We start from the raw sequence: 25,859 nt of genomic DNA on the forward strand, positions 1-25,859 counted from the left end.
TAACAGGATGATTTTTTTATAAAGCAACACTGATAAAAGCAGATATTATAAAGGACCAACTATCAACAATGAAATATACAGATTACATTCCTTCAGGGTTTCAGAATAGGGGAGCCCATGTGAGGAGGACGTTTATAACTGAGCTAGAGGGAGACATAAAGTCCCCCTCTTGATAGAGTCAGAAAGGAAAAATCACACTCTTGTCTACAGGAGTAGTTATATTATTTAGCGTTCAACATTGATTGGTAATTTGAGATCCAGGCACTGGACTCAAACCCTCAGAGAGGACACACTCATGTAAATCCATGATGCACGTGAAAGTTACGAGTATGGTTCGGGAAGAGTCACATGCTAGAATGAATCCTGCAGTCCATCCATAACCATCCACATATTTTGTCTAATGTACATAGTGAAGAGCCCCCTAATACTCTGAACACATAGAGCTCAGGTCAGTGGTTATATGGTGTTGCTGTGAAGTTAAAGGATGACTTGCATCAAAGCGTCCACTTGAGAAAACATTCAGAGCTTGTCCATTGGCAGCATGTTCAGTTCCACAAGAAAGAAATCTTAGTTATGGCTATGGGGATGCATGATGCCAAGCCTTGAATTTAGTGAACCTTTCATGTCCAGTATACACCCACTGTGAGTGTGGTCCAGTCCTGCAGGCTGCCCAAGCAGCTCAGTTAAAGTCATTGCAGAGACCTGACAGCAACAAAAGGAGTGACATGCCTGGACAACGTCGCAGGCAAAGGTGCAGTGGCTTTGATCCTGAAAATAGTAGACCAACAGGAAATCAAAGTTAAATACAGATGATTATGAACAGAAAACAAATCAGACTGAGATGCAGTGTGGGAGGAAATGGTGGAGATGAGTCTGTAATCCCCCATTTCAAGTGTCCACCTCCCTGTAGAAGTGGAAGGCGCCAAGAGGGGGGTGGATTTGTCCACTCAGTGGAGCCTGCCGCCCTCACAGGCTGATTCAGTGCAAGAGACCTTTTTACGAAAGGGGACTGGGAGTTTTAGCTTCTTCTGTGGTTCTGTTCCTCTTCTTCGATCATCGACAGTCCCCATACAAACTTTCCTCTGACTCTTTCAATATTACAAAACTCATGTTCATGATTCGGTCTGGGCACATTCCTTTAACAATCCACAACTTCTGTGTTCTCGTCTTTCATACAAAAACGTCCACAGAGTACTGCCAAGTCCCCTCCGTTTTTAACAAATTGGCGAGAGCTATGTACAGATAGGGTGATATGTTGTATATGAGGGCGTGGGGTAGTGGTTGGTTCACTGAGGCCGAGGGTCTCCATGGACTCTGAAGCGGTACATGCAGGTGTATTCTGGATGACCCCAGTTCGACAGCACCCGCACCTCGATGATCTGGAAGGCCTTGTCATTCTTCTCCTGAAAGAGAAGAGGGGAAATGCTCAGAACATGCTAGCAGACTGATTTTTATTGCTAACATTTCAGGAATGTGTGTCTTAAGTTACCATAACAGGAAAGGTTTGCAGTGACTCCCCATCTTCCTGGTATATGTAGTGTCCCAGCAGCTTCCCTTCTTCCTGGTACTCATCGTCTAGACCCTGCACACAAACAAACATCAGTGAAAATGGGCATTCATCACTTGCTTTCATTGGATTAACAGGTGTACAGTTTACATGTTAATACGTTTCTTACAAAAACAGTGAAGTTCTGTGGGGCACTGGTGATGTTTCCAGTCGGGGACAGGGCCTTGGGGATGTGCTCCACGCAGAAGGATGTGGGCAGGATCGTCAGGGACAACCGGATCACCAGGTAGCCCTGAGAGCCTTTGAACGCCCAGCAGTTACCTGGGTACACATCAGGCTGAGGAGGGAAATGAGGGACGAAAGGCCAAAATAAGTTTCATGACAGCAGCCAAGACTTGTTGAGTGTTCCTGCTAATCACTTTTATTTCACACAAATCATTAAATGACAACAACACGTAAATAAATTCTCTAGTTTATCAGACAAATAAGAACCGCCCCTTAGACCTTAACCCTATCATAATAAGCTTAAAGGATTGATTCTCAATTTTTGTCTGAAGTCTGTCTTAAAACAATAGTCAGGTGCTAACAGTATATGAACATTTAAACAGGTTTTACAAGCCCTTGTTCTGTGTAAAAAAAATAATAATCTGAAGCTTATGAGGCTTCAGCAGTAATATGATCAGTGAAACAGACATTTTTCTGATGGATATCTGATGGCGAGGCTCACCTGGATGACAACACGTGGAGACTGGGAGAAGTACCAGAGTGGCAGGCCGAACAGACTCATGAGGGCCGTCTTGGTCTCATAAGTCTCAGAGCAGCGAGTGCTGAGGATGCTGCCACCTGAACACACACAGAGGGAACAATAATTATACTGACAATTAAGTCCTAATTTCCTCGGCCATAAATAAGGTAAACTTGAATTTAATTTCAAATTAATATCCTATAATGGGTTTGAGAGTCAATCATACTGCACAGCTTGTGTGTACTGTTCCACTTTTCAAGGAAGCTGCAGGGCAACTTTGGGATTTTATTTAATGGGAAATGTTTTGGGTTGATTTTACATTCTGTGAATTCAGCATTTTTATCCTTAAAAGCCATCTGTCAACAGTTTAGATGGACATGTCCTTACATAGATCCACTGTTCTGGTGCATTATGTCCTCAACTGCTGGCTTCATTTATCATAAAAAGGAGAGAGACTCAGGCAACAAGTCTACACTGAAGGTTTTCTTTGTGCAACTCGACTTAAGATACCAGAGAGCGTCCTGAAACAGCCCTCGATGTTTGCTGATGTTTCCTCATCATTTGGTCGACATTTCTACTTTCTCAGCATCCAAATGTGTGTTTGTTCAGCTTAACAGCAGACACTGTGCCGAAAGGTCCCCGGTCCAAATCAAACCAGAGTGGTTGCAATTATATGGGGTGTGGCTTAACTACTAGACTACCAGGACGTCTCAATGCGCCTTCTGTGAAATGTATGTGAATGTAGGTCAACAGACTGCTCAGTAACACACATGACAATGCAGCCTGAGCTTTAGCAGTTAATACCCTGTTGTCCTGGAGCCTGGCTAATGCCTGCACCCTCATTACGTAGGAGACATACATTAGCTCACATGGATGGACAGGCACTCGATCGATGTGAGGCTCCCTTCTTACCTCCAGACTCCAGGGCGTAGTCCACCTGGCCTGTTCGATCCTGGGAGTAGAGCCTCAAAGCGTTTTGGACAATCAGCTTCACTTGCTGGGGTAGAGACCACAACACAAGAGTCACAGATTAAATAACATGGCAAACCAACACATTCAAAGAGCTTAGCTTAGATTATGTGATTAAGATGGAAATCCACAGTGATGATGACATTGACAATAGAAGTGTACGTTCATTACCTCTTCTGTCAGTCCCTCAGCAGCAGCAGAGTGCTGGACAGTCCCGGTTACCGTCTGAACGATGGTTTTGGCTTGGGACTCAGCCTCACCCAGGGTTTGGGCCCGGTTAAGCTCCATCTGCAGGGACATGTTTCTCAGGATGCTCAGCTCCAGTGAGGCCAGTGAGGCCTGCAGGTCGGGCGTGCTCACGTAGCGCTGGGACAGCCAGTGGATCAGAGACTCGGGCACCTCTCCTGACCCACCACTGCCGAAGAACAGAGCCTGCAACTCCTTACGCACCTGGGAGGACACCTGGGCTGATATCTGGGAAAGGGATACACAGAAAATGAAACTGGTTGACAAGACAAGAAATCTTAATAATTAACTTAGTTTTCAGTCAATATTACTGTAAAGCAGGAAGGAGTAAATATTTGTTACTTACCGTTTCCTGCAGCGTGTCCAGCTGCTCACACTTGCCCTTGCATCCCACAACACCCTGCAGGTCCTGTCTGATTTTGCCCAGCTCCGCCTCGAGTCTCTGCACCTCCACTAGCAGAGCATCATGGTCCTCCTGCTTCACACCCACACTGAGTGAAAGACAGAATCTACATGTGAGCTGCCACAATCTTGAAGAACGTGCTCACAAAATATGAATAGCACATTAAAAGAAAACCAGTCCTGTGGATTTGAGGGTTTACTTATTTCTTACTACTTAGTACCTGACAGGGACTGCGTCTGCTGCTGAGGCAACAACCTCTTTCTCCCTTTCCTGCTTCTCGTGCTCATAAAGCTGCTGCTTCTGTTGCACCTCCTACAACACAGATCAGGTGTAAGGATTACTGACGATAGCACAGAAAACACAAACTTTCACTTTAATGTTTCTAAAAAAAACAAAAACAAATCAATGACAATAACAATGACATCCCAGGAACACACCTCCCTTAGGCATTTGATACAGCACCACTGTTCCTTAGTATACAGACTTAAAAACCTGGCACAGAAACAACCCGATCTGTGTTCATATCTGTTCTTGTCTGTCCTCTCCTCAGCTTGTCTTTTTAACACTGTTGCCTCTGTGGTTTTTTTTCCAGTTAATAATTAGACTGCAGGCTTTATATGACTGCCTGTGTTGTGTGTTCCTTGTTAATGTTTACCATTTGACCTCTACTCGTACATTCTGTACTTTATTATGGATTATAATCCTGTGCTTGCTTGCTTGCTGTTATGATTTATCTACTTAGTTTTACTTTCATTTAATGAAATTAGTGTTTTAATGATTTATTTGAGTAATTGACAATTTAGATAACACCGGCATGTGTGTGCTTAGTCTGTAAAATAACAAATATTAAAATAACTAATAAAAAAAGCCACATTTCTCCATGCATTCTGCACACGTTTTCAAGGTGTATTCTCAGTGGGAAAGCAGTGAATCTGCTGTATGTACCTCAGTTTTGGCAGCCAGAGTGTTGAGCAGCAATTCTAAACCAGCCAGCCGCGTTGCCTGACTCTCCTGGTGCTGTTTCTGCTGCTCTGCATTCTGCACGGAGCAGGGATAAAGAGAAAAATGTGAGCTACATTTAAACTTTTTAATCAAAACATGCCTCTTGTAACTCAACCCTTATCCTCTCCTCCCTACCTGTGCTCGTTGTGTGTTCTCCTGCTCCAGCTCTCCCCTCAACAGGCCCAGTCTCTGCTCCAGCAGGGACGACACCCACAGTCCCAGGCTCTCCCTGTTGGTCTGAGTGTAGAGCTGCTCCCTCAGGGTGCTGTAGAGACCCATAACGTCCCCATGATGCTGCTCCTGCTTCTGGTCACCCTGCTGGACTCGCTCCCACAGCAGGGCTAGTTGGCGCTCCACGCGCTCCAGTCGCTCTAAGTCCACACTGGAGACCGCCACAGGGGGAAGCATTGGCTGAGGAGGAGAATGAAGGAGTTGAAAATGCTTTAACTGTAACATACATTGTGTATTAAGGTAATTTACACACACACTCACAGTCACAAAGTGCTTTCTAATAAGGCTTTCATTGTTTTATCTCTGTATGGTGGCTTACTGGTGCCTGTGAGACCGGGGTGGCTGGGGTCTGCACCAGTGGAGTCTCTGGTGGAGGGACGGGGACAGAGGCAGGAACTGGAGCAGAAGCTGGCACCAAGTTAGACAGGAGGGTGAAGGGAGACGCAGGACGCCACTCTGTTAGGTTAATGGCTGGGAGGTAGGCGAGCAGGGCAGCAGTGGACGGACCCCACAACCATAAAGCTGCATACAGATGAAAGATAGTGAAGGTTAAACAACAAACTCACCTGCTGGTTGGTCACTCATAACAAACTCACAATTTGTGGATAAACTTTGTCCAAACCCTTCAGAAATTTATTCTAAATTCTAGTCAAGATCACAGATATAAAACAGGCTGCATTGTGGGTAAATGAGTATGAAGTAAGGCACAATATATTTAGAATATTTACATTTAATGTTCAAGGGACAAGTATGTAAATGAAGGAGTAGTTCACCAAGAAGCCAAAGAACAAATACAAAAATGTGTGTGTGTGTGTGTGTGTGTGTGTGTGTGTGTGTGTTGCTGCTGTGTAAGTTTGTATGAGCAGCGCTGAACCACCGAGTGGAGTAACTCACTAGAAGCCCAGAGAGGCTGACCTGAATCTGGTACTGGATATGCATCATACTCTCGGGATGCGTGCTGGTTAGGACATTTACTGCCTCACTACAGACTGATTCTTCTCTGTATGTGCTCACTAAATGGGCTACACCTGTGATGAAAGAAGGGAGAACTCATGAACTCACCAAGTAGGAGCAAAACAGGCAAAAGGAGCAGTAGGAGCCTCCAGAGTTTGGGAAGGCATCTGAAACACAGAGTCACACGTCGGTCAGATAAACACACAACTGACAGGAGAACATGCTATTAATTCAAATACACAAGTACCTTTATGAATCAAAAATGTCAAAAGTCCTCAAAAGGAAAACTCCTCATTCCAAGACACGTTAATCCGAACCCGAATCCGAAATACTTGACACAACTATATTGATCCCTGGGGGGAAATTATACAGTACCGGAGATAGAAAGTAGCATAAATTTAGAAATAAGAGTATGTACAAAAATAAGAAATGGCAGTCATTTAAACCTACAATAACTGATTTTATTGGCCACTTGGGGGCAGCGGAAACGACACAACAATGACAAAATATCACCTAATGAAGCTCATATGGTGAACTTGTTAGCAAACAGTTTCTTATTTACACATCCAGCAGTTACAGTGCAACATTAGCATTCATATGGAGTCATGTTTCTGTCCACCTGGCGAAAATAAGTCTAATATTCACTTAGTCTTAGTCCAGCTCATTGCTAACTGTGTCTGTCTGCTATTTGGTGTTGAGCAGGTAGTGACTTTAAGCTGAAAATGACGCTATGAGAGCGGTATGAGTGAAACAAAACAGTTGCAGACCAGACAAGAGGAGTTGCAGATTGATAAGTCATCTGATACATTATCATTACAAAAATATCTGTTATATAACTGTAATATAACAGTTTTGAAAGCCAACTGATAATTTGAAAACAATTTAGCTGTTTAAAATGTAAAATTATGTACTTTGCAACACCTGGAGGTTCAGAAAGATAACAGGGGAAGAAGGGCTCTTACCGTGACAGAAAGAAGACGTTGAGGAGAGACATGAGAGACACCAGCTGGTACCATCCTGTTGCAAGAAACCACAGAAGTCCTCTGCCTGCCTTCACTGGGCAGATTGAACAAATATGAGAAAAAAAAAAACAACACATACAGACCGAGAATGAGAACACAATAAGACCATGTTGCCAAAGATAGAAGCAGAGAAGACGCATATTTCTAAGAAGGTGAGAAAAAAGTGCCACCAACCTGGAGCTGCCAGGAGCATCCAGAACAGAGAGAGCAGCCTCTGCACCACTGACCCGGCCCCTGATCCCAACGCTTTGCCTGCTCTCACCACACAGTAGCCTGGCTGGAGGAGGCAGTAACCTGGAAGACAAGGTGAAAGAGGCAAACATTTTAATTGATTGATTGCAGCACTAGTCTGTACTAGTTATAAACGTATCAGTACTAAACACATCCTTGTATCAGTATATTCACGGGCGGTCATCAACATAAGTGAAGTGCTGGTTAACCTGCGTAAGCTAGGACGCTCCACAGTGCCCCCACCAGGCGTTGAGGCCTGGAGGACTGTGTGAGGAGGACGGTGTGCGTCTCAGAATGCTGCTTCCCTTTACAGTCATCGCCTGTGTACGCCAAAATGATAGACAGCAAGCAAACAGAAAAAATACAAAAACAATGTAAATGAATGACATTAAGATGGCCGACAAGCATGAAAACTAAAGTAATGAAATTCTGCAAATAACAAAAGCAACAGAAATTAAAATATAAAATATGAATCAGCAACACTAAATCATATAATAAAAAAGAAAATATAAAGTGTGCCACTTGCATGCAAGTTGCACAACATTCAATGTACTGTATGTGACGACAACATGCACTGATAAATGTATGACCACACGCCTTGTTGAACCTTCAAACGTCCCTGCAATAAGATCGAAAAATGCTTGTATTTAACTTTCACTTCATTGTTTAATTATCAGCGTAATTTTACAAATGCAGTTCTGGATAAGTGGACTTCACCATTCAAACCCAAAATTAGGCTTACTTCTTTCCCAGTGATCCAAAATGCTGATTTTTTTAGACTAACAACAGCTCGCTAACCCGAAGATTATTTCTGTCTGCAATGATCATCACTTATGTCTATGTGTTTTGGTGTTAAACTAGTCCCTTGAAATAGGTTTGGAGGACTAACTTGAATGAGAGAGAAGCATTTGCAGGTCACAACGGTCAACAGGCTGCTGACTGGTTTAAAACAGTTCACACAACCTCTGCTAACACAGGTCACGCATATCATTAACTCTGTCAATCACAGGTCACCACAAGAAAACGTACCAAATATAGAGAGAAAGAGAGAACGTGTGTGTGTGTGTGTGCGCGCATGTCTGCTTACACAGGGAACCATTGAGATTAAGATGTGATGCATCTTCAGTCACCAGGCCCTTCACATTCATGCTTCCACAGAAACTTGAGTGAGCTGCAACATACGTACAAGACATTTATTTACATAACAAAACCATGTTGCGTGAGAAAATTATGACGAAATGAACGATGGATGACGAAGAAGAGTTAATGCGCATGTCACCAATGTGACGGCAGAGGACCTCTATGTCTTCGTGAAGACAATGAGAGTTGAGGTGCATGAAAAAAGTTAAGAGGACGCACGGTGACGACTGCTAGAAACAAGAATAAAGAAGATGTGGTGAAACCCAGTTGATACAATGCTTCTGCAGCTGTGAAAAGAACCAGCTTAAATCAGCAGTGTACTAGAAATAAAACTGACCTTGTACAAATTGAAACTGCTGTCAAACACTACGTGCAAATAGGTGCATGCTAACCAAAACTGGAATTTTGTTTACTGACTGCACACCACGTCTGAGGAGCTTGAAAATTTGTTATCAATGAGGCAGGAGTCAGGAAGTCTAGTCTGTTCATTTAAGCACACATGTTCCCACAACTCCATGTGATAGCTTTGTCTGAAATTTGGCAATGGTGTTTTGGGGGTGGGGTACAATTTTTAATTTTGTTTCTGGTATACTTCCTCCTTCAGAAATAGAAAGCAACAGTGTGAAAGTGAAGGCTGGATGGAGAGAGGTGATAAAGAGATCCTTATTGCCCTTATTGGAGAGAAATGGTGAGTGTATTAATAGATAAGCAGGACAAGAGGTCAGGAGCTGTGACCCTTAGCCTTTGCCCTTTGTAGTAACGGCTGGTACCTTGTCCTTCATAGCCATTAGCCCTGTAGCCCATCACCCTGTGGAGGGTGGTCTGCTTAAACAGCCACAGTTGGGACAAACTGGAGGATACTGCTTGTCTCATTGAGTCCGAAAACGAGGCAAGGACACCTGTTGACACACCCGCACCCGTACAATCACTGTTAGTCAAAAACACACAGTCGAGACACGGCTAGAGACACAAAATAATACAAATAAAAAAGGATGATAGGATGAGGGTGAAGTGGATGATAGAAAAATCCCCTGAAGATAGCTTGAGAGAAAAACAACAGGAAGCTACGGAAAGCCTGACAAGAGGAAAGGTAATAAGGTTCCATGTGAAATAGAAATAGACCATGACTCAGCCAGAAAGAGTGATGACAAGAAACCTGCTCAGGCAGAAACCAACAGGGAGTGGAGATTTCAAATTAGCTGCAAAAGAGAGAGGTGAGCCTGAAATCTGTCAGTTATACCTCAAGATCACTGAGAATCTCACTCTGAGATGAGTGAAAATTGCCACTGGGAAAGACAGAAGAGGAAAAATAGAGAATGATGGGTAATGGACGAAGAGAAAAGAAGGTCTTTTGTTGTGTACCTTTTCCTGGAGGGCTCTTGGCCCTTGAGCCCAGCCAGAGCACATTGTTGAAGAGCAGGGTGACTAAGGACACTATGGGGGCCAGGGCTCGTTTACTGTAGCGTATACACGTGTTAGACATAGACACCAGGACACCTGGAGAGAGACACCACTACTGATTATATTCTCATTATCACAACTACGATATTAACATACTGGACTTCCACTGTCCTGCTCCAATCATTTCATCATTTAGAAGGACAGATGTGAGGAAGAACAGCAGCCTGCATTTCAGTCATGTGACATTTCAGTCCAACTCAACAGTTTCTCACCTGTCTTGTTCTTTCGACTCCTGTCTCTGGAGTATATGCTTGTGAAAGGTGACGAGGAGGAGGAGAGGGCGTCCGAGGAAGCTTCTGCAGCCTGAGATGATGATGATGATGATGAAGAGCGTGTGATAAGGGAGTCCATCTTCTGAGAGTGAAAAGAGCAGTCTCTGCAGATGTAACCGTTGGCGAGTGAGGTGTGGGACTTGGACGCACTGGTGTCGCCGTTGACACTTGATGAACAGTGTTCAGCGCTGGAGCTCCTCCCTGAAGGAGAGCAGCACGTACACAGATAAATAACTCATAATTAATAAAGTATTAGCTCAAAGACATTATAACTAAATATGTTATTTCTTTAATTGGAAGAAATTCACTGTCAGAGTTACACATAGCAACAGTAAATACCTCCAGTGGTGGAGGAAGTATAGATATTTTACACAAAGTAGGCAAAGTAGCAATACTACAATCAACTCAATTAAAAGATGCTTAAATAACTTCAAAACTTTGCAAAAGCATAATGGGTCATTTGTGATGGAACCTATATTTTCAACAACTGACCCCAGTGTCCATCCACAGAAGAAGAGGTGGTGGTTGTGGTGACGGTGCGGTGTCTCAGGTGGGGCTGATCCATGATGGAGGTGAGCAGAGAGGCATCAGACGCTGTGCTGCTTTCCTGAATGACGCTGCTGCTGTTGTTAATCGGCGTATTAACAGCGGAGAAGGAGAGGGCCTTCCTCGGCGTGGCGGCTTGGCTCAGGGACAAAGACACGCCGCTGGAACCGGACTGCTGCTTTCTGCTCCGCAGCGTCCTGGGAGACCCGAGACAGGAAACACAAAGAGGTGTGAGTTTTGTTGCATGTATACGAGTATGACAGAGGCATGTTGAGACCACTTGAGAGATATGTACAGTGGGGTCTGTCCCAATACCCACACCCACACTTGAGCAACCTGCGTGTTCAGGTGGCAAAGAAGTGTGTCCCACGTCAGTAAAACACACTCTGGATGGACACTTCTAACACCGCTTCGAAACAGTATTCAGAGTAGAGGGAATCCCACATTTCACTGGGGTCTACTGCACAACATCAGTCCAGCTGTTGGGAGTAATAGGCTGGTTTTAGGACTGTCATGAATCAACAACCATGAAGAGGTTTAAGTTTATGTTGGATTATTATTATTATTAACAATGTCCCAACACTACGCAAAAATCTATTCTTTTGAATGACGCTGATAAGAATGACATTATCAACAAAAATACTAAACATGATGTGTTTTTATCAATGACTTATTTTTCTTTCTTAAAAAATGTAACAGGCAGAAAACTTCATAATATAATAAAATAATAAATAAATAAACAAAAATAAATAAAAGAATGCATGTTGTGTCTCTTACTTACAGCTCCTGAATGTGTGCCCCCCCCATCATCTCAATGTAACTGTAATACCGTATGATTGATCCTACTTATTTGTTCATTATGTGGGAGTTAAATAAAACCAAAAAACATCTGAGCTCGATCAAACCATGTACTTGTACAAGTCACGAGACGTCCTCATTAATGAAGCGTGTCCAAGCGAGCTCTGATAAACGTCAACAGGCTTGCGGTGTTAACGGGCTCTTGGGCACTGTGGCAGTTACCAGAAACACGTCCCACAAACAGGCACTTGATGACTTGCAAAGTGTGGGTACAGGGACGGACCCGTGGACAAGCATTAGTATCCATTGCTGGTCTCACCGTGACTCTCTCCTGGTGCTGGTGTAGCTGCTGCTGCTGCTGCTGCTGTGGTTCTGGGAATAATCAGCAAGGCTCTCGTTGCCATAGTGACTGGCACTGGTCTGCAGACGCAGGCTCCGCCGTGACATCCTGGGCGACTCGTACACAGCAGCAATCTGGTGCTCCTTCTCAAACTCTAACGCTGCAGTGGAGTAGCTGGAGCTGAGAGCGACAGGAGGGTGGGAACAAGGGAAGAGCGGGAAAGTTAGAAAATGAGGGAGAAAGAAGAGAGGTTTGATGAAATGCGATATTGCATGACAGTTAAACACAGGGCGGCAAGTTTCTCATGTCTGCTGCATGGAAATTCAGGCGAAGACAACAAACAGGCCTCAAGCGACTTTCAACCTCAAATCAAATCTGAACGAGGATATCCTGCACTTTTCCTGACGTGTGTGTCATCTTCAGCAAGTCAACTTCGGAGAGGCTTTCTTGTTTTAAACAAAAACAAACAAAACACAGGGACAGAAAGTCTGTTTAGAGAGCCGTTGTTCCCTGCAGCTGGCAGTGGGCCTGACAGGAAGTGACTCACTCATAAGGAAGGGAGAAAACAAGACAAAAGAATAGGCACAGTGTGTCTCTGACAGTCAAATTGCTAAAAAAAAAAAAGAGTCAGATAAACATCCCAAAGTATGCATGTAGGCTGAAAGAAAAAAAAAAACTCCCCTCACTGCAATCCAAAGCCAACCGTAAGTGGAAACACACCATGAATATGTTGTAAATTTCGACTTTGCCATGCGTTGTGCAGCTGTGACTCACAGGGCCACACCCACCTGGCAGAGTAGGCACGCAGAGTCGAGCCAACATTCAGCCTCGACTAACAGGCAACACTTGCAAAATTCACTGGAACCATTATAAAAACTATTTCTATAATCCCTCTTAGCTGCAAACAAACAAACAAACAAACAAACAAACAAACAAACAAACAAACAACACTAAAAATACCATGACTATGTCCTCTTTCTCAACAGTGGTAAAGCAGGGAAAAGTTCAAATGCAACATAAAATCATCCTTTTATTGACTTCTGATTCGGGTTTACTTCTAGCTTACAATATTGGTATTGTGTGACCAATTATAATAAGACAAACTGAACTGAAATGACCTGATCACGCTGCAATCTCTTTGCAGACTGTACACTCCTCAGCATGCGGCTCAACTAGGTCAAGCAGAACTACTCCACAGACATGCAGGGGAGGGTGGATGAAGAGGAGGGGCAAATCACTTCATCCGTCAGTGGAGGACAGAGAATCAACTTCCTGCTGCACACTAGAAAAAGGAGGGACATTCCCTGTATAAACAAGAGCTGTTTGGTTCAAAGCACGGAGTCCCTGTTGGTGGCCCTTGCACAGCAGTGAATATATCGAGGCAAAGTCTTGCACGCAGGACAAACTGTAGACCGAGCAATATTAGCAGTGTGTACATGCATGTGTACATGTACGGTGCATGTTGCTCTCTGGCCCTCCGTCTGGCTCTAAACCCTGAGGATTACACACTCCCACAGTGAGCCAATAATGTGCTTTCGTCCTCACTCTGCCTCCTGCTCAGACTGGCTGAACACATGACCAGGGCAGCACCTCTCCCTCTGTATCCTGCAGGTCAGAAACTGACTACAAATAAAAGTCACAGACACTGACTTAAAACCACACAAACTCCCAAACTTTCTCTGTGCTCCTTGAGTGTCTGAATATGTGCCTGGGTGTCTCCTGGGGTTTCCCACTCACATACCTATGAGCTGCCATCTAGACCCTGAGGAAAAAGAAAACCTCACTCAGAGAGAAATGCAAGTGGTACCATATCATACATCAATCAGCACTGTCAAGCTTGCTAAATCATTTCAAAAAAGGCAGCACGGTATGAAAACAGCACTGATATTAGTGCTACCTGCAGGAGCAAGAAACCAACTCATGGTACCTCCAAATACTACTTCTTAATAGGTAAACATAGCAATTTTTTATTCATGCATAATTGAAAATATCAAGCAAAACTGAGCTTTCAGAGTTACAAATATATCTGTGTCAAACTGTAGACTATGTATGTACTGAGGTGCCTGAAAGAGATAGTTACACACTGCCAATAGAACCAGACCAAGAGGCCATACAAGGACAGATGAGCAGAGGGGTGAAGTAAAGTCACTGTGGATCTCTGCAGTAGAGAGCATGGAGACCCTGGAGGACACAGGGAGAACAGGGTATAGGCTACTTAAGCACAGGTGGCAGGATATCAACAGGACAATCAACTTTCCATTACATCACACACTATTTGAAATTCAAATCTTGGAGACTAGCCATGCAGAGTTTGTGTTTGCTTTGAATGCAGAGTTTTAAACTTTGAAGACAATAGTCCAGACTGCAGCACTACAAAACTATACTTAATTTATTGACAAACCTCACAGGGACAATATTCAGCTGCAGAGTTACTAAAGTTGATAAAGCTTGCCTCCAGGTTACATCCTGAGCCAAAAACAACCTCAATGAGGCATGTCTCCATGTGTAAACAAATAAACACATGCAACTTGGTTTATTATACCAGAACATCCTGGTTCAGGATTTATCGGTAGTGCCGGGAGCGTTGAAGCCCTGTGCAGTGCAGGGTGTGTGCGAGAAAGAAACACACTTGTCTGTCTGTGTAGCCTCCAGCCAGGCGCAATCATTAATGCAACCTTCTGCTCTACCTGGCAACTCATGAACATATCTTTATTTGAACAGCACAACCACTAATCCCCTAACCTGAGGTCCCTGTGGTGATGTAGAGCACATCCTCCTTTAGCAAACTGTTTACACAATGTTTAAAAATATAGAGATTGTTTGGATCCCAGTCTGTCTTGTCAGAAGCTGTAAACAATGTTTAATTAGTTTGCAAACTGTTGTTACTCGTTCCGAGTATCCAAATTGATCCGTGTACCGCTCTCTCTCCCCAGCGGCTCCCACGGCCCACATCAATGATAAAAATAGAGATGGACGCTGCGCTTTCAGAACTGAGAGAAGAAGACACAGATGAAGAGACAGACATACAGTATGGAGAAAGAAGACACTTCCATCCTGACATTCAGCTTCCTGGAATCTCTCCTTACATAACACTAAAGCTTTGATAGTCTTCCCACACTCAGTGGGCACAGCCGGCTTTCTTACAACGCACTACACAGAGCATCAGATCAGATAGGATTCGACATTTTAGTAGCTTATGTTTTGCTTTTTTGTCATTTTGCACATATTATTATGCAGTGCAACATGCAATGAGCATGCAGGATGGGGTTCAAGGTTGGTGGGAGTCAGAGGATAATGCAAGATACAAAACTGTCACGATACATGACCCACAATAAAAAGCCAAGTACTGAGATCCAGGTGCACAAACTATCCATTACATAAATAGCTGTAAGACGATTAGTTGATTTATGATTGTATTTCCTTTCTTAGTCTTCTATGATAGTAAACTGAATGACTTTGGGTTTTTGACTGTTGGTCTGATGGAACAAGCAATTTCAAATTTCACCATTTTCTGACATTTTATAAACCAAACGATTAATAAAGAAAATAATAGGCAGATTGATCGAGTTTACTAATTCAGGTTAGAGCTCCAAACAGGCATGTAAAACGACAGAAAAATGTACATTACTTCAAAGTGCACATGCACAATTGAAATGTGATCAGCTCTCGCACACAGCCTCAGGATGGGGCGATTCAATCTCAGCCATTCATCCAGGTGTAAATGCAACATGATGAATGTGCTCACATCACTGAGAAAGTATCTGCCCGTGGGGTGGAGGCACCATCACTTCAGTGCCTGCTTGTTACCGGCTCGTCAGGATATCGTACCCTGGAGACAACAAAAAACTAGAAATTTTACGGCAGTGTGGGGTTCACAGCAGCTGCCAAAACGACTGACATAAAACCGGCTTGTCATCATTTCTTTCAGATGTATCCAGAGAGCCACAGAAGACAAAGAAAAAGTAACTTCAAGTCTGCACCTCCAGTACCATGTTTGGTTTGCTGCCACTAAAGGGATTTGCCACCCACCCACCTTCTGCCTGCTTTGCATGGTGTATGCAAAAAAATGAGAGCCCGTCACAAAGCATACAGGATGGACACAATGAGACATCAAGTTTACATACAAGCACATTGATCTGGTTCTTTACCGTCCACACAGCAGGTGTGGTCTGCATTTGAACAGATCAAAATGACATTTGGATTTTAGTGCTGCAACTAATAATTATTTTAATTTTCAATTAATCTGCATATTATTTTCTAGATTAATCAATTAATTGTTTGAAATAAATCAGGAAATTGTAAGCATTTGTTTTCTAAGACCTTCAAATTGTTTGTTTTGTCTGACCAGCAGTCAAAATTGTTCAGTTTACTATCACACAAGACAAAGAAAATGCTCACAATTTAGAATCTGAAACTAGGGAATGTTTATTATTTTTATCAATTATCAAAATAGTTTCAGTTAGTCTAGTAGTTTAGTTAATTTCTGGTGCTCCACTAATCAATCAATTAATAATTTATGCTTTAATAACTTTAACAAAACTTGACTTGACAACTGAAAAAATGTGATTTCTTCTCTTTGCAAGACTACCAAAGGGAACAAAACGCTGTCAAAATTAATTAGAAATAAGAAAAGAATCTCCTAATTTTATAATAAGCATAGAAACTGATCTTGTACTAGGACCTAATCTGCAGTTCTGGGATGCAAATCTACTGTTTTGAGCAAAAATAGTAACACACTTGCACCACGAAACCCTTGAAAAAAACACTGGCTACCATTTGTGGTCTCACACTGACAGACACACACACACACACACACACACACACACACACACACACACACACACACACAATCTTAGAGATTACAGAAACCACGTGGGTTGTAAATCTCAGCTTCAAAACCGCAAGTGTGGTTACAAAAGCCTCGTCAAATGCTTGCCAGAAAGCCTATACCCTCACACACACAAGAAAACAGTTTTTACAAAACGAGGGGGGCGTGTTGTTACCAATGAAACTCTAGGAGGAGCAGAAAGTGAAAAACATTCGTTAGTTAGCCGTTAGTGTGTACTGCATGTCTCGGGTGAGACCACAGAGATTCTTGTTCTACTGTGTAACAGTTTAAAAGATTGATGCAACCAAATGTAAACAGCCTGGAGTCAGACATCAGATCTTTAATCACATTTAGACATTTTGTGACTGCCATCATTTGTTTGGTCAGCTCTATTATCCAAACCCAACTGCACAAATGAAGTTTTTCTCCCTCCTCTCTGATACACAGCACAGAATCTGATATATGGGAATAGTGCAAGCACAAGCATATTTCAGGCAGCTGCACTGTGTCTAAATCTTCATGGGTTTTAGATCAATGCCAAAAACAAATAATTTTAAAGACTTGGATGCTGTAATTTGGCTGAAGTATTTTGTTACCAATTCCCAACAATTTATTTAAATATCCCGTTGTGTTTACTGAAATTATACTGCTCTCAGTTTCCCCCCCTGAAATTCAGCTGTGGGGAAAATACCGAATCATAACACAAACGTAGCACACTCTGCCTTCCTGTTTACTCAAACTATTACATAGTGGATAAAGTTTCCTCCTGAGGTGCTGAGGCCTATATTTACCAGGAGTTGGGAGTTTGGGACAGAGCGAAGAGCCTTCAAATTTCCATCCGACTATCTCTGGGTGGGTAGAGTTTGGCACTGTGATTAGGATCGTTCCAGCCCACCCTCATTTTCCCTCCCACAGACAGCACTTTCCTCCTGCCCCACTCTCTCTCTCTCTCTCTCTCTCTGCGGTGTCCACGTTATAGCACTATAGTGTGCTGTTTCATGTTGCCTCGGGTTGCCATGGACACCACTCTAAACAGCTCCCTGGCTCAAGAGAGACTGCGATCAGTAGCAGAGGCTAGACATGTACCATTTCCAACAGACAGCTGCTGTAAGACACAAGAACACAAGTCTGGCTGATACAGAAACAGAAATACTTACGACATATGCTTTATGCATGCAAGGAGACGCGTTGCCAGGGAGCTTTCCATTGTAGTAGTCACAATTTGAAAAGTAGAACAGTTATAGAAATGTCTGTGTTGTCAAAAAGGAAGTAACTACGGCACAGGCCGACTCTCCAAAGTCCAGCTGCTGTCATTAGCTTGGCACTTGACCAGTGGTGCATGTACTGAAATACACTCAGACCAGATGTCAGAACAACTGTGACGGCAGCGTGAACAACAACTGTCCAACTGGCAGTCAGTGCACACAGATGCTTTATTTGCATCCCTGAACCTTGTCTTGCAGAATGTGACTCGCATATACAATGGGAATGTGAACAATGTGAACGCACCAAATATATTTCATATGCTGTCTCGGATTTATATTGAAGTCAGTTTTAAAAAAAAACATTTAATAAAATTGCAGTTTCAATGAGCTTTAGGCTTGAAAATACACTGTTTCTATTTGCATTTCAACAGATCTTTGCAAGGATGGGAGGTTGACTTGGCATGTTTTCTACCTCTTATCTGTCCTACAATTTTTTTGGTATCTTTTACATGAGATATCTGCTGCTGCTCACAGTCAGCCACCTACAGCATCAGAAAGGTCGATCACTGCTGCTGCTGCTTTCTACTGTCACAGTTCAGCTATCGCCTATGGGGGGAAAACACTCCAACCAGAGGCCCCCAGCCCCACTGACCCACTTCCACCATCATAAAATATGAATAGTCTGAGTCCATACACAACACACGCACACGCACACACACACACACACACACACACACACACACACACACACACACACACACACACACACACACCTGCTTTCAGTGAGGAGATGGGCGCAATCAGTCTGTCTTTCAAGAGGTTGTACAGCTCAATGGTGAACCACAGAGTGTAAAGAACCACTGCACCACTTTACAGCTGGGATGCAAATCACAAAGCTTTATCCATGCCATACTCCTCTAAATTGTAGACCACTCTTGGCCAATGGCAGTGTATCAGAGTGCTTTTCTCTGAGCTTTCCATCTATTCCAGCATATCGCTCCACCCTCTTGCATTAGCTATAGCGAGAATAAAGTTTTGTCTGAATAGCTTCACTAAGAACACAATGAATTTTAGTTTCTCTCTCCCTCTAAAAAGCTGTATATTATTTGTAGGAGGTAAAAAATAAAAAAAATAAAAATAAAAATCCTGCCAAAACATGGACTACCACCTCAGAAATATCATCTGTTTGTAAATAAAAGTGTAAGTGGCAATGATAAATTCATGCCATAAGTTTTCAAAAGTTTCAAGGGAAAAACTGTTCCATTACATAAAAAGACTAGATTATTTTAAATTAAAGTTTACATTTAAATGTAAAATGATTAGGAATCAACCTCTAAAATTAAAAGGCTTGCTAAATTCATCTGCATTATTAAAGACCTGTGAATTGAAAGTTAGCTTCAAGACATTGTAGCTTTTTTCAAATCCCTCAGTGCACGCACAATAAAAACCTTTCAATATGACACAGATACTGATCAAACAACAATCTTGCCTTGTATCTATGAAAAGCAGGTAATGAGTGTGAGGTGGAGCCTTGTAGTCTGAAATCATTGAATCAGTCGAGTAAAGAGGAAAGTGAGAGAGCACAGAAATCTCCAAATTCACTAATAAAAGCCTTGTTAGGTTATACATCTATTAATAAAAGTATTTCCCTCACTGTATTTACAATATGAATTAAATTAACACAGGGTTGGTGGTCCATGTTGTAATGGTCTCTCCCTGGTATGTGGGAGGCTCCAAAGAGCTCCCACTGTGGATGGAAACAGCACGTGATTGGTTGGCCTCCTCTCCCTCTTTCTCTTGGACCATTCAGTGCCACAAAACTTGTCGCTGCCCTTTTGAGTTTTGACAACAGATGGGCCAACGGTTTCTGTCACCTGACCCCGTCCGTCTCTGCACTGCTCTCTTGTACTCACTGAAGTCCACAGACACCTTCTAAAGTCTGAACACAATCAGCTGTCAGACTCTCCGATGAGTTAATGTTTCTGAGCTTTCAACAAGGAGCAAATACAACATGTACAGTCTGGCTGTTTTGCCATTTACTGAGACAAAGACATGTAGCCGCCTTCAGTTGTCTGATTTAAAATGTCATCAAGTTTGTTTCTCAGGAGAGTTGAGAATCATTAGCCGCTCAGCTGCAGCACACACGGGCTAATAAAAAAACCCCACAGATCTCTCAACTAGCTGGTCAAGAAGCATAAACTATTAGTCTAATCCTGGGATCAGGGCCACAGTTGTGACTGTGAGGTTCATTAATAGCTTCTCAGCTGACTGCACTCACAGGAACACGATTAGCTTGTTCCAGCCGTTCAGTCTACCTGGCAGATTCCAGCCGGGTGTCAAACAAGCTTTTGTACATTCATCTTTCCTCAGTCCACAGTGTGACTCACAGGACTAGTTACCGAGACTGGATTTCACGTTACTGGAATGCACTTTGTGTGCTACACAGCTGAACTGAAATCATGAGGATGTTAAGGGTTTGTTTGCCTTTTGTTTCACCATTTATGTCACGATACAACATCAGCATACCTGCTATTCCACACCTCAACATGAAAACACCAGGCAAATTCCCACTGTGCATCAATGTCATTCCCACAACCTATAAAACTAAGAACTGCTGACATGTTAAGTATAGAATGCAACTAACACAACTGTCACATTATGTGACATATAATTACTTAAAGAGACTGCGACCTGACCTTGTTCAGTTGGAAGGGAAAGTGCCCAAAGTACTGTAGGCCTGCTGACTGCAGCTTTCACAACGCGCTCTGCATTTCTGCAAGACACAACTCCAAACCAAATGAGAGGTCTTTGTTCAAACTCGATTTTTTTTTTTTACAGGGCACTCTCATACTTTCACTTAAATGATGGGAGGCCCATCTGCTCCCAAAAGTCATGCAATAACTCTTCCTTTCACTAAAGTCAGAAAGCGAGTTAAGCACAGGAAAAGGTGGCATTTCATTTCCTGACCTACACACGCCTTTCTCTGTTCTGAGAGCTGCCGACATCAACGGTGACAGCACTGAAAGACAACAGCATTCCTCCACATGCACAGACCTTCCTGGTGAAGAGTCGACCACACCTACGATATGATCTGTGATGAGGAGCACGATGGGAAAGATTGGTGTTACAGGAATGGTATGTAATGTGTATCCACAACTGACCGTGCGGCCTCTAACTCCTCAAAAGCTCCTTGATTCTACAATATAGTAAAAGTATGTATAGATAAATCTAGGACACATGCTGTTTTTACCCTGTGCAAGACTCCCCAATTCCCCATTAAGCATAAACACACACCAACTGATCATGAGGCTGAGTCATCAAAACCACAACCACAGGATTTCTTTTTTTTTTTTTTTAAACAGTAACTGACCTCTGAAAGTTAAAAAATTTAACTGTATATGTAGCCAATTTCCAATCTAACTGTTAAACAGGGCTCGACTGTCGAAGTAAGCTGCACCCTAAAAACAACATGCAGTCGGCTCATTGCTCTTAAAGGTTTTGTCCTTAAAGGACACAGAAAACCTGCACACAAGTAGTGAATGTAAAACAACCTCTGGCATAATTTGGCAGCCTAGAAACCTCTCATTATATTACACGGTCATAATGACATGAGCAAACTGACAACACTTATTATAATAATAGCATACTGCGTCCAGGGAAAAACAAGAGCAAATGGACTATGAAGTAGCTGGTTCACACTGCACTTACAAAACCTTAAAACTGATTAAAATGCATCAGCAGGTGTCTCGACGACATTTTTGCTTCATTCGGAGTTGATTCTCTGAGCTGTGTGGAGTCACAAATGACAGGCAGGGTGTAACTGAAATGCCATAGGCCTGACTGTTTGTGGCTGCAGGCATCGTACCGCAGCACAGCACGGAGGTCTCACCTGAGAGAGTAGGTATAGCCGGTGTTCTCTGGAGCACACTGTGGCGGCGTATATGTGTGCAGTTGAGAAAAATCCATGGTCATTCTTCTTTGTTCAGACTGTCGGGGTGCAAGGGATAGGACTCTTTAGCCAAAGCCGACATGGTAGAGGGCGATAACAAGCACAAACTAACTTCCATACACACATGCATGCACTGACTCGTTCAGCCTGTCTCTTGCAGTAATGAGCTCAAGTTCTGCCACTGTGTAATAGTATTTTTAAAAAAACAACAGATTCAGAACTGCATCTACCCATTAAACACAATACAGCACTGGTAAAGTCCCTGCCTCTTCCCAAATCAATTCTAGCGCTATTCACTGGGCTGCTCTCCAAGAAAACACAACCACCGGTTACTGCTGCGCTGTACAACCATGTCAGACAGCGCAGCCCAGGCAGACCCTAATGAGAGCTGCTGGACATTCCTTCTCCCCAGAAACACAACAATGCTACTGTGGTTCTAACAGTGGACGAGAGTTGGCCGACCTCTGCCTGCATGTTGGTTCTGGCTGGCTGTTGACGGACGCTTCGGACGTCAGTGGAGCTGTAATGAATGACTTGTCTCTTCTCCTTCGGACGGCAAACAGGCAGCAACTGACAGGAATGGCTGGTAGAGACAGGACAGAGAGAATGACGATCCTCTCTCCCGTTGTGTTAAGCAGACTCCAGGACAGCTACTCCTTACACCGACTTCTCAGTTAAGCTCCACACACAGAAAGAGCAGTATTATGAAACCAAGTCAAACAGCAAGGGGTGGGGCTGAGTTTTAGGCAATGGGCGGGAAAACAACTTGTCTGAGGGTTGAGCTACTCATAGTGGAACAGGCACTATGTGAACAAGCTGTGCAAACATTGCAACCATAATACACTCAGTTGCCAGTTTATTCGGTACACCTAGGTAAAACTAATGCAGTCTAATACAACAGTCCTGCAATAAATCCTCCCCTCATGGAGGTTATAATGTACAGTTTTTGTTTAAACTGTTTTAGAGAGGTGTTGATTCAATTGTATGATCATTTAGGAGGCCCCTTCAAAAAGGGTCACAAGATAAATCTGAGGGGTCATGAGATGGTTAATGGGTTGTTGTGATACACACATTTTGGGTTCATTTTTCTGACTTCTCTCTAATCTTCTAATTCTTTGTGAAATACTTAATAATTTGAACATTTCTTTAAATGCAACCTTTGTGAGAAGCTTAGGGGAAATACCTCTTGTGTGTAAACCACTCATCTGAGACATCTGAAATGTGACAATGAGCCCCAACTAGACACTGATTTATGCATAAGGGGGCCCCAGTCAAAAAGATTGGGAACCACTGGGCTAAGTAATAGAAACACCTCTCTGTATAATGTGAAGTTCAACAGCACCACAAACTACATCCTCCAAAATGCAAAATAATCAAACAGTTGAATCAACACCTCTTTCAACAACAACTGAACATTATATCCTTCATGAAGGGAGAATTTATTGCAGGACTGTTGAATTAGACTGCATTAGTTATAGCTAGGTGTACCGAATAAAGTGCCAACCGAGTAACCATGCAGCATACCACTCCACTCCATATCCACGTGACCAAAACGTCCTCATATACCCTGAGCAAGAAGGGAACTCCTACTCCAACTTCTACTCAGCTATTCAACCAAAGACGGAGCGGCAAATAAAACAGATGGCTTTCCCCAAAATCCACCACCAAGATCTCAACCCATAATCTTAATCATGTTTCAAATCCGCATCCAAGTCTCCAAGCCGAAAAGAAGGATAAACGGAAACAAATATCCAAAAGCCAAGGGGACTACTTTAATTCAGCCAGGATTAGGTTTTTTTTTGGATTTGTCAACTGGTGCAATGAATCATGATGCAAGTGCTGAATGTGGGCACCCCAAAAATCAAATAGCAACCTCCGCTGAGAATAAGGGAGAGCACGGTGTAACACTCTTACCCATCCGCCTGATTAAACTGTAGTCTGAGCACAGGTCAGTAAAGAGCAACTCATAACCTGCAATCTTTTCTGAGATATTACAGCATTTAATTCTTGAGCTCATAATTCAGGAGACAGGTTGAACAAACACATACCTACAGTCTGAACATGCTACACAGTGACACCTTTCCCCACAGTGCTGTATTTCTCCTCGCACGTTTGTTTTTGCTGGCTCCTTTACGCAAACCACCTGCGACGAAGAGGGCAAACTACTGAGTCCTGAGACAAGTCCACCTACTGTCAAAGCAGTGTTAGAGACTGGTGCCTGTAAAACACGTACTTAGTGTAATAATAGCTGCAGATAGTGTCCGGCCAAATGACATATAAGTCTAGTTACATTCTCACGTTGCCCAGTGCTAAATTTAGACGCCATGTATTTAAATAACGCCGTCACTCACGAAAGCAGCGACTTGCAGGCTTGAGCAACGACGCACTATTCCCATTTCTTACCATACACGTTCATTTAACATTTCGGACTCAAAACACACGCACTCACTCGCTGGCCACTCTTAATAACGGATAAGACATTTCACTGTAATAATGTCGCAGATGTGTAAAATACACCCAAGAAAATAAGGCCTGGGATTGCGTTAGTTGTGGGTAAAGGAGCTCAGCAAGGACAAAATTAATCTAGATCAAACGAAATGACACATTCACAACACAACATTGCAGCTACATTTACGTATAGGATGTTATTTATAGTAGCATGTCAACTTGCCCGCGTGGTTAGAGTCCATGTATGTTATTATTCTTTAAGAGCGTAATCCAAAGGGAAAAAGATCCACACATTACTATCACGGAAGATGCGCAAACTTCTGCCAGCATCCCGACGCACGGGAACCCAAAGCTTAATTATTACTGCGGAGCCACGGATCCTAAGCGGTATATTTAGAGTAAAGGAAAAAAAACCACAAAAGTTTGCAAGTAGCTTCAGAGTGTTATGCTAGTGCACAACAAGCAGATTTCCAAAATGGCTTCCCAGGCGTAACAAAGCCAGAAGGATCGCTGCCGAGCTGATCCTCCCACTCCCAGGCCCTCTATTGTCGGCCAGGGCGCACACTTTAAATCTATTGGAGGAAAGAAGCACTGGTGCAACGGCATGAACCGGACTGCTGCTGGAGATCCGTGCATCGAGAGGGACCACACTATTGTTTAAATTGACATTGAACCCCTGGATGAGATCTCAACTGATACTCAAGGTCCCCGTATCACAGCTTCCACCAAAACAACCTCAAACACATTCCTGACGGCATTAATGATCGGTGATATAATAATAATTATTATTATTATTATTGTTGTTGTTATTATTGTTATGTATATTAGTATAGTATATGTATTATTATAGCTATCATAATTATAAATTTTCTTGTTTTGCTCTCAATTATCATGTAAACAAGTGCGAGATCAAATTTGGAAAGTCAGTGCTTTATTCTGCCATATTTAATAGCAGGGACACAGTCAGGATTTTTAAAATCCGGAGGTCATGAGTCCAAGCAATCCTACCCCTGCAGAAATATTTGAACAGACCCCAAAAGCAAAGTCTATAAAAAGTTTCTAGAGGACATGGCCTCAGTGTTAGCTATGACCCTGTCTTGTTTATGCCTCATTCAACACTGAAACAAACTTGCAACAACTAATCCTCATACCGCAGTATGAGGAAAAGGTTGGCATCAGTATTGTTGCAACATTGCTGCAGTATTGTTACTACAAAGTGGGATTTAACCATTGCACCAATACTATAGGAAAAAAAGTGATTACAACGTTCTCTCTATTAATTTAGTCATGATGAAACAACACCATGGAGAGCCCCTGAAGTCCCTAAAAATTACTTATCTTGCTGCACACGATAATAACTTGTGTGTACATGTGTGTTTCATCTGGTATGCATAAGATAAAAAAAAACATCTTTCAGGACCTTGAATTCTCCATAATGTAACACTCAATTTTGCTTAGCAAGTACTTTTTGTTGCACATTTTGCTGGTAATCGTTTTACATACATACAGTATAATTTTGAATGTAGGACTTTTACTTGAAACAGAGTATTATTACACTGTGA

At 42.8% G+C, this 25,859-nt stretch overlaps 1 protein-coding gene across 1 annotated transcript; it reads right to left on the minus strand.

The window, feature by feature from the left end:
• sun1b (Sad1 and UNC84 domain containing 1b) lies at positions 1-21,884 on the minus strand. The gene is made up of 22 exons (XM_070922605.1): positions 21,790-21,884; positions 11,847-12,047; positions 10,676-10,926; positions 10,124-10,384; positions 9,813-9,947; positions 9,221-9,349; positions 8,398-8,481; positions 7,520-7,630; positions 7,254-7,373; positions 7,020-7,113; positions 6,166-6,224; positions 5,423-5,625; positions 5,008-5,283; positions 4,816-4,908; positions 4,091-4,182; positions 3,814-3,958; positions 3,393-3,695; positions 3,165-3,249; positions 2,235-2,350; positions 1,677-1,844; positions 1,490-1,582; positions 1-1,403 (listed from the first exon to the last, which is right to left on the minus strand). The coding sequence occupies exons 1-22, from the start codon at positions 21,870-21,872 to the stop codon at positions 1,287-1,289; spliced, it is 3,219 nt and encodes a 1,072-aa protein (XP_070778706.1). The 5' UTR covers positions 21,873-21,884; the 3' UTR covers positions 1-1,286.
• Positions 21,885-25,859: the final 3,975 nt, after the last annotated feature.

The sequence above is a fragment of the Enoplosus armatus genome, chromosome 17 (genome assembly GCF_043641665.1).
Source record: "Enoplosus armatus isolate fEnoArm2 chromosome 17, fEnoArm2.hap1, whole genome shotgun sequence".
Lineage (NCBI taxonomy): Eukaryota > Metazoa > Chordata > Actinopteri > Centrarchiformes > Enoplosidae > Enoplosus > Enoplosus armatus.

Excerpts from the sequence above, each read along its gene's own strand:
- sun1b (XM_070922605.1), bottom strand. The coding sequence starts at position 21,872 with ATGACCATGGATTTTTCTCAACTGCACACATATACGCCGCCACAGTGT. Across the intron at positions 12,048-21,789 it reads GGCTATACCTACTCTCTCAG|CTCCAGCTACTCCACTGCAG; the intron begins GTGAGACCTCCG and ends TGTCGCTCTCAG. Across the intron at positions 9,948-10,123 it reads GAGTCGAAAGAACAAGACAG|GTGTCCTGGTGTCTATGTCT; the intron begins GTGAGAAACTGT and ends GTCTCTCTCCAG.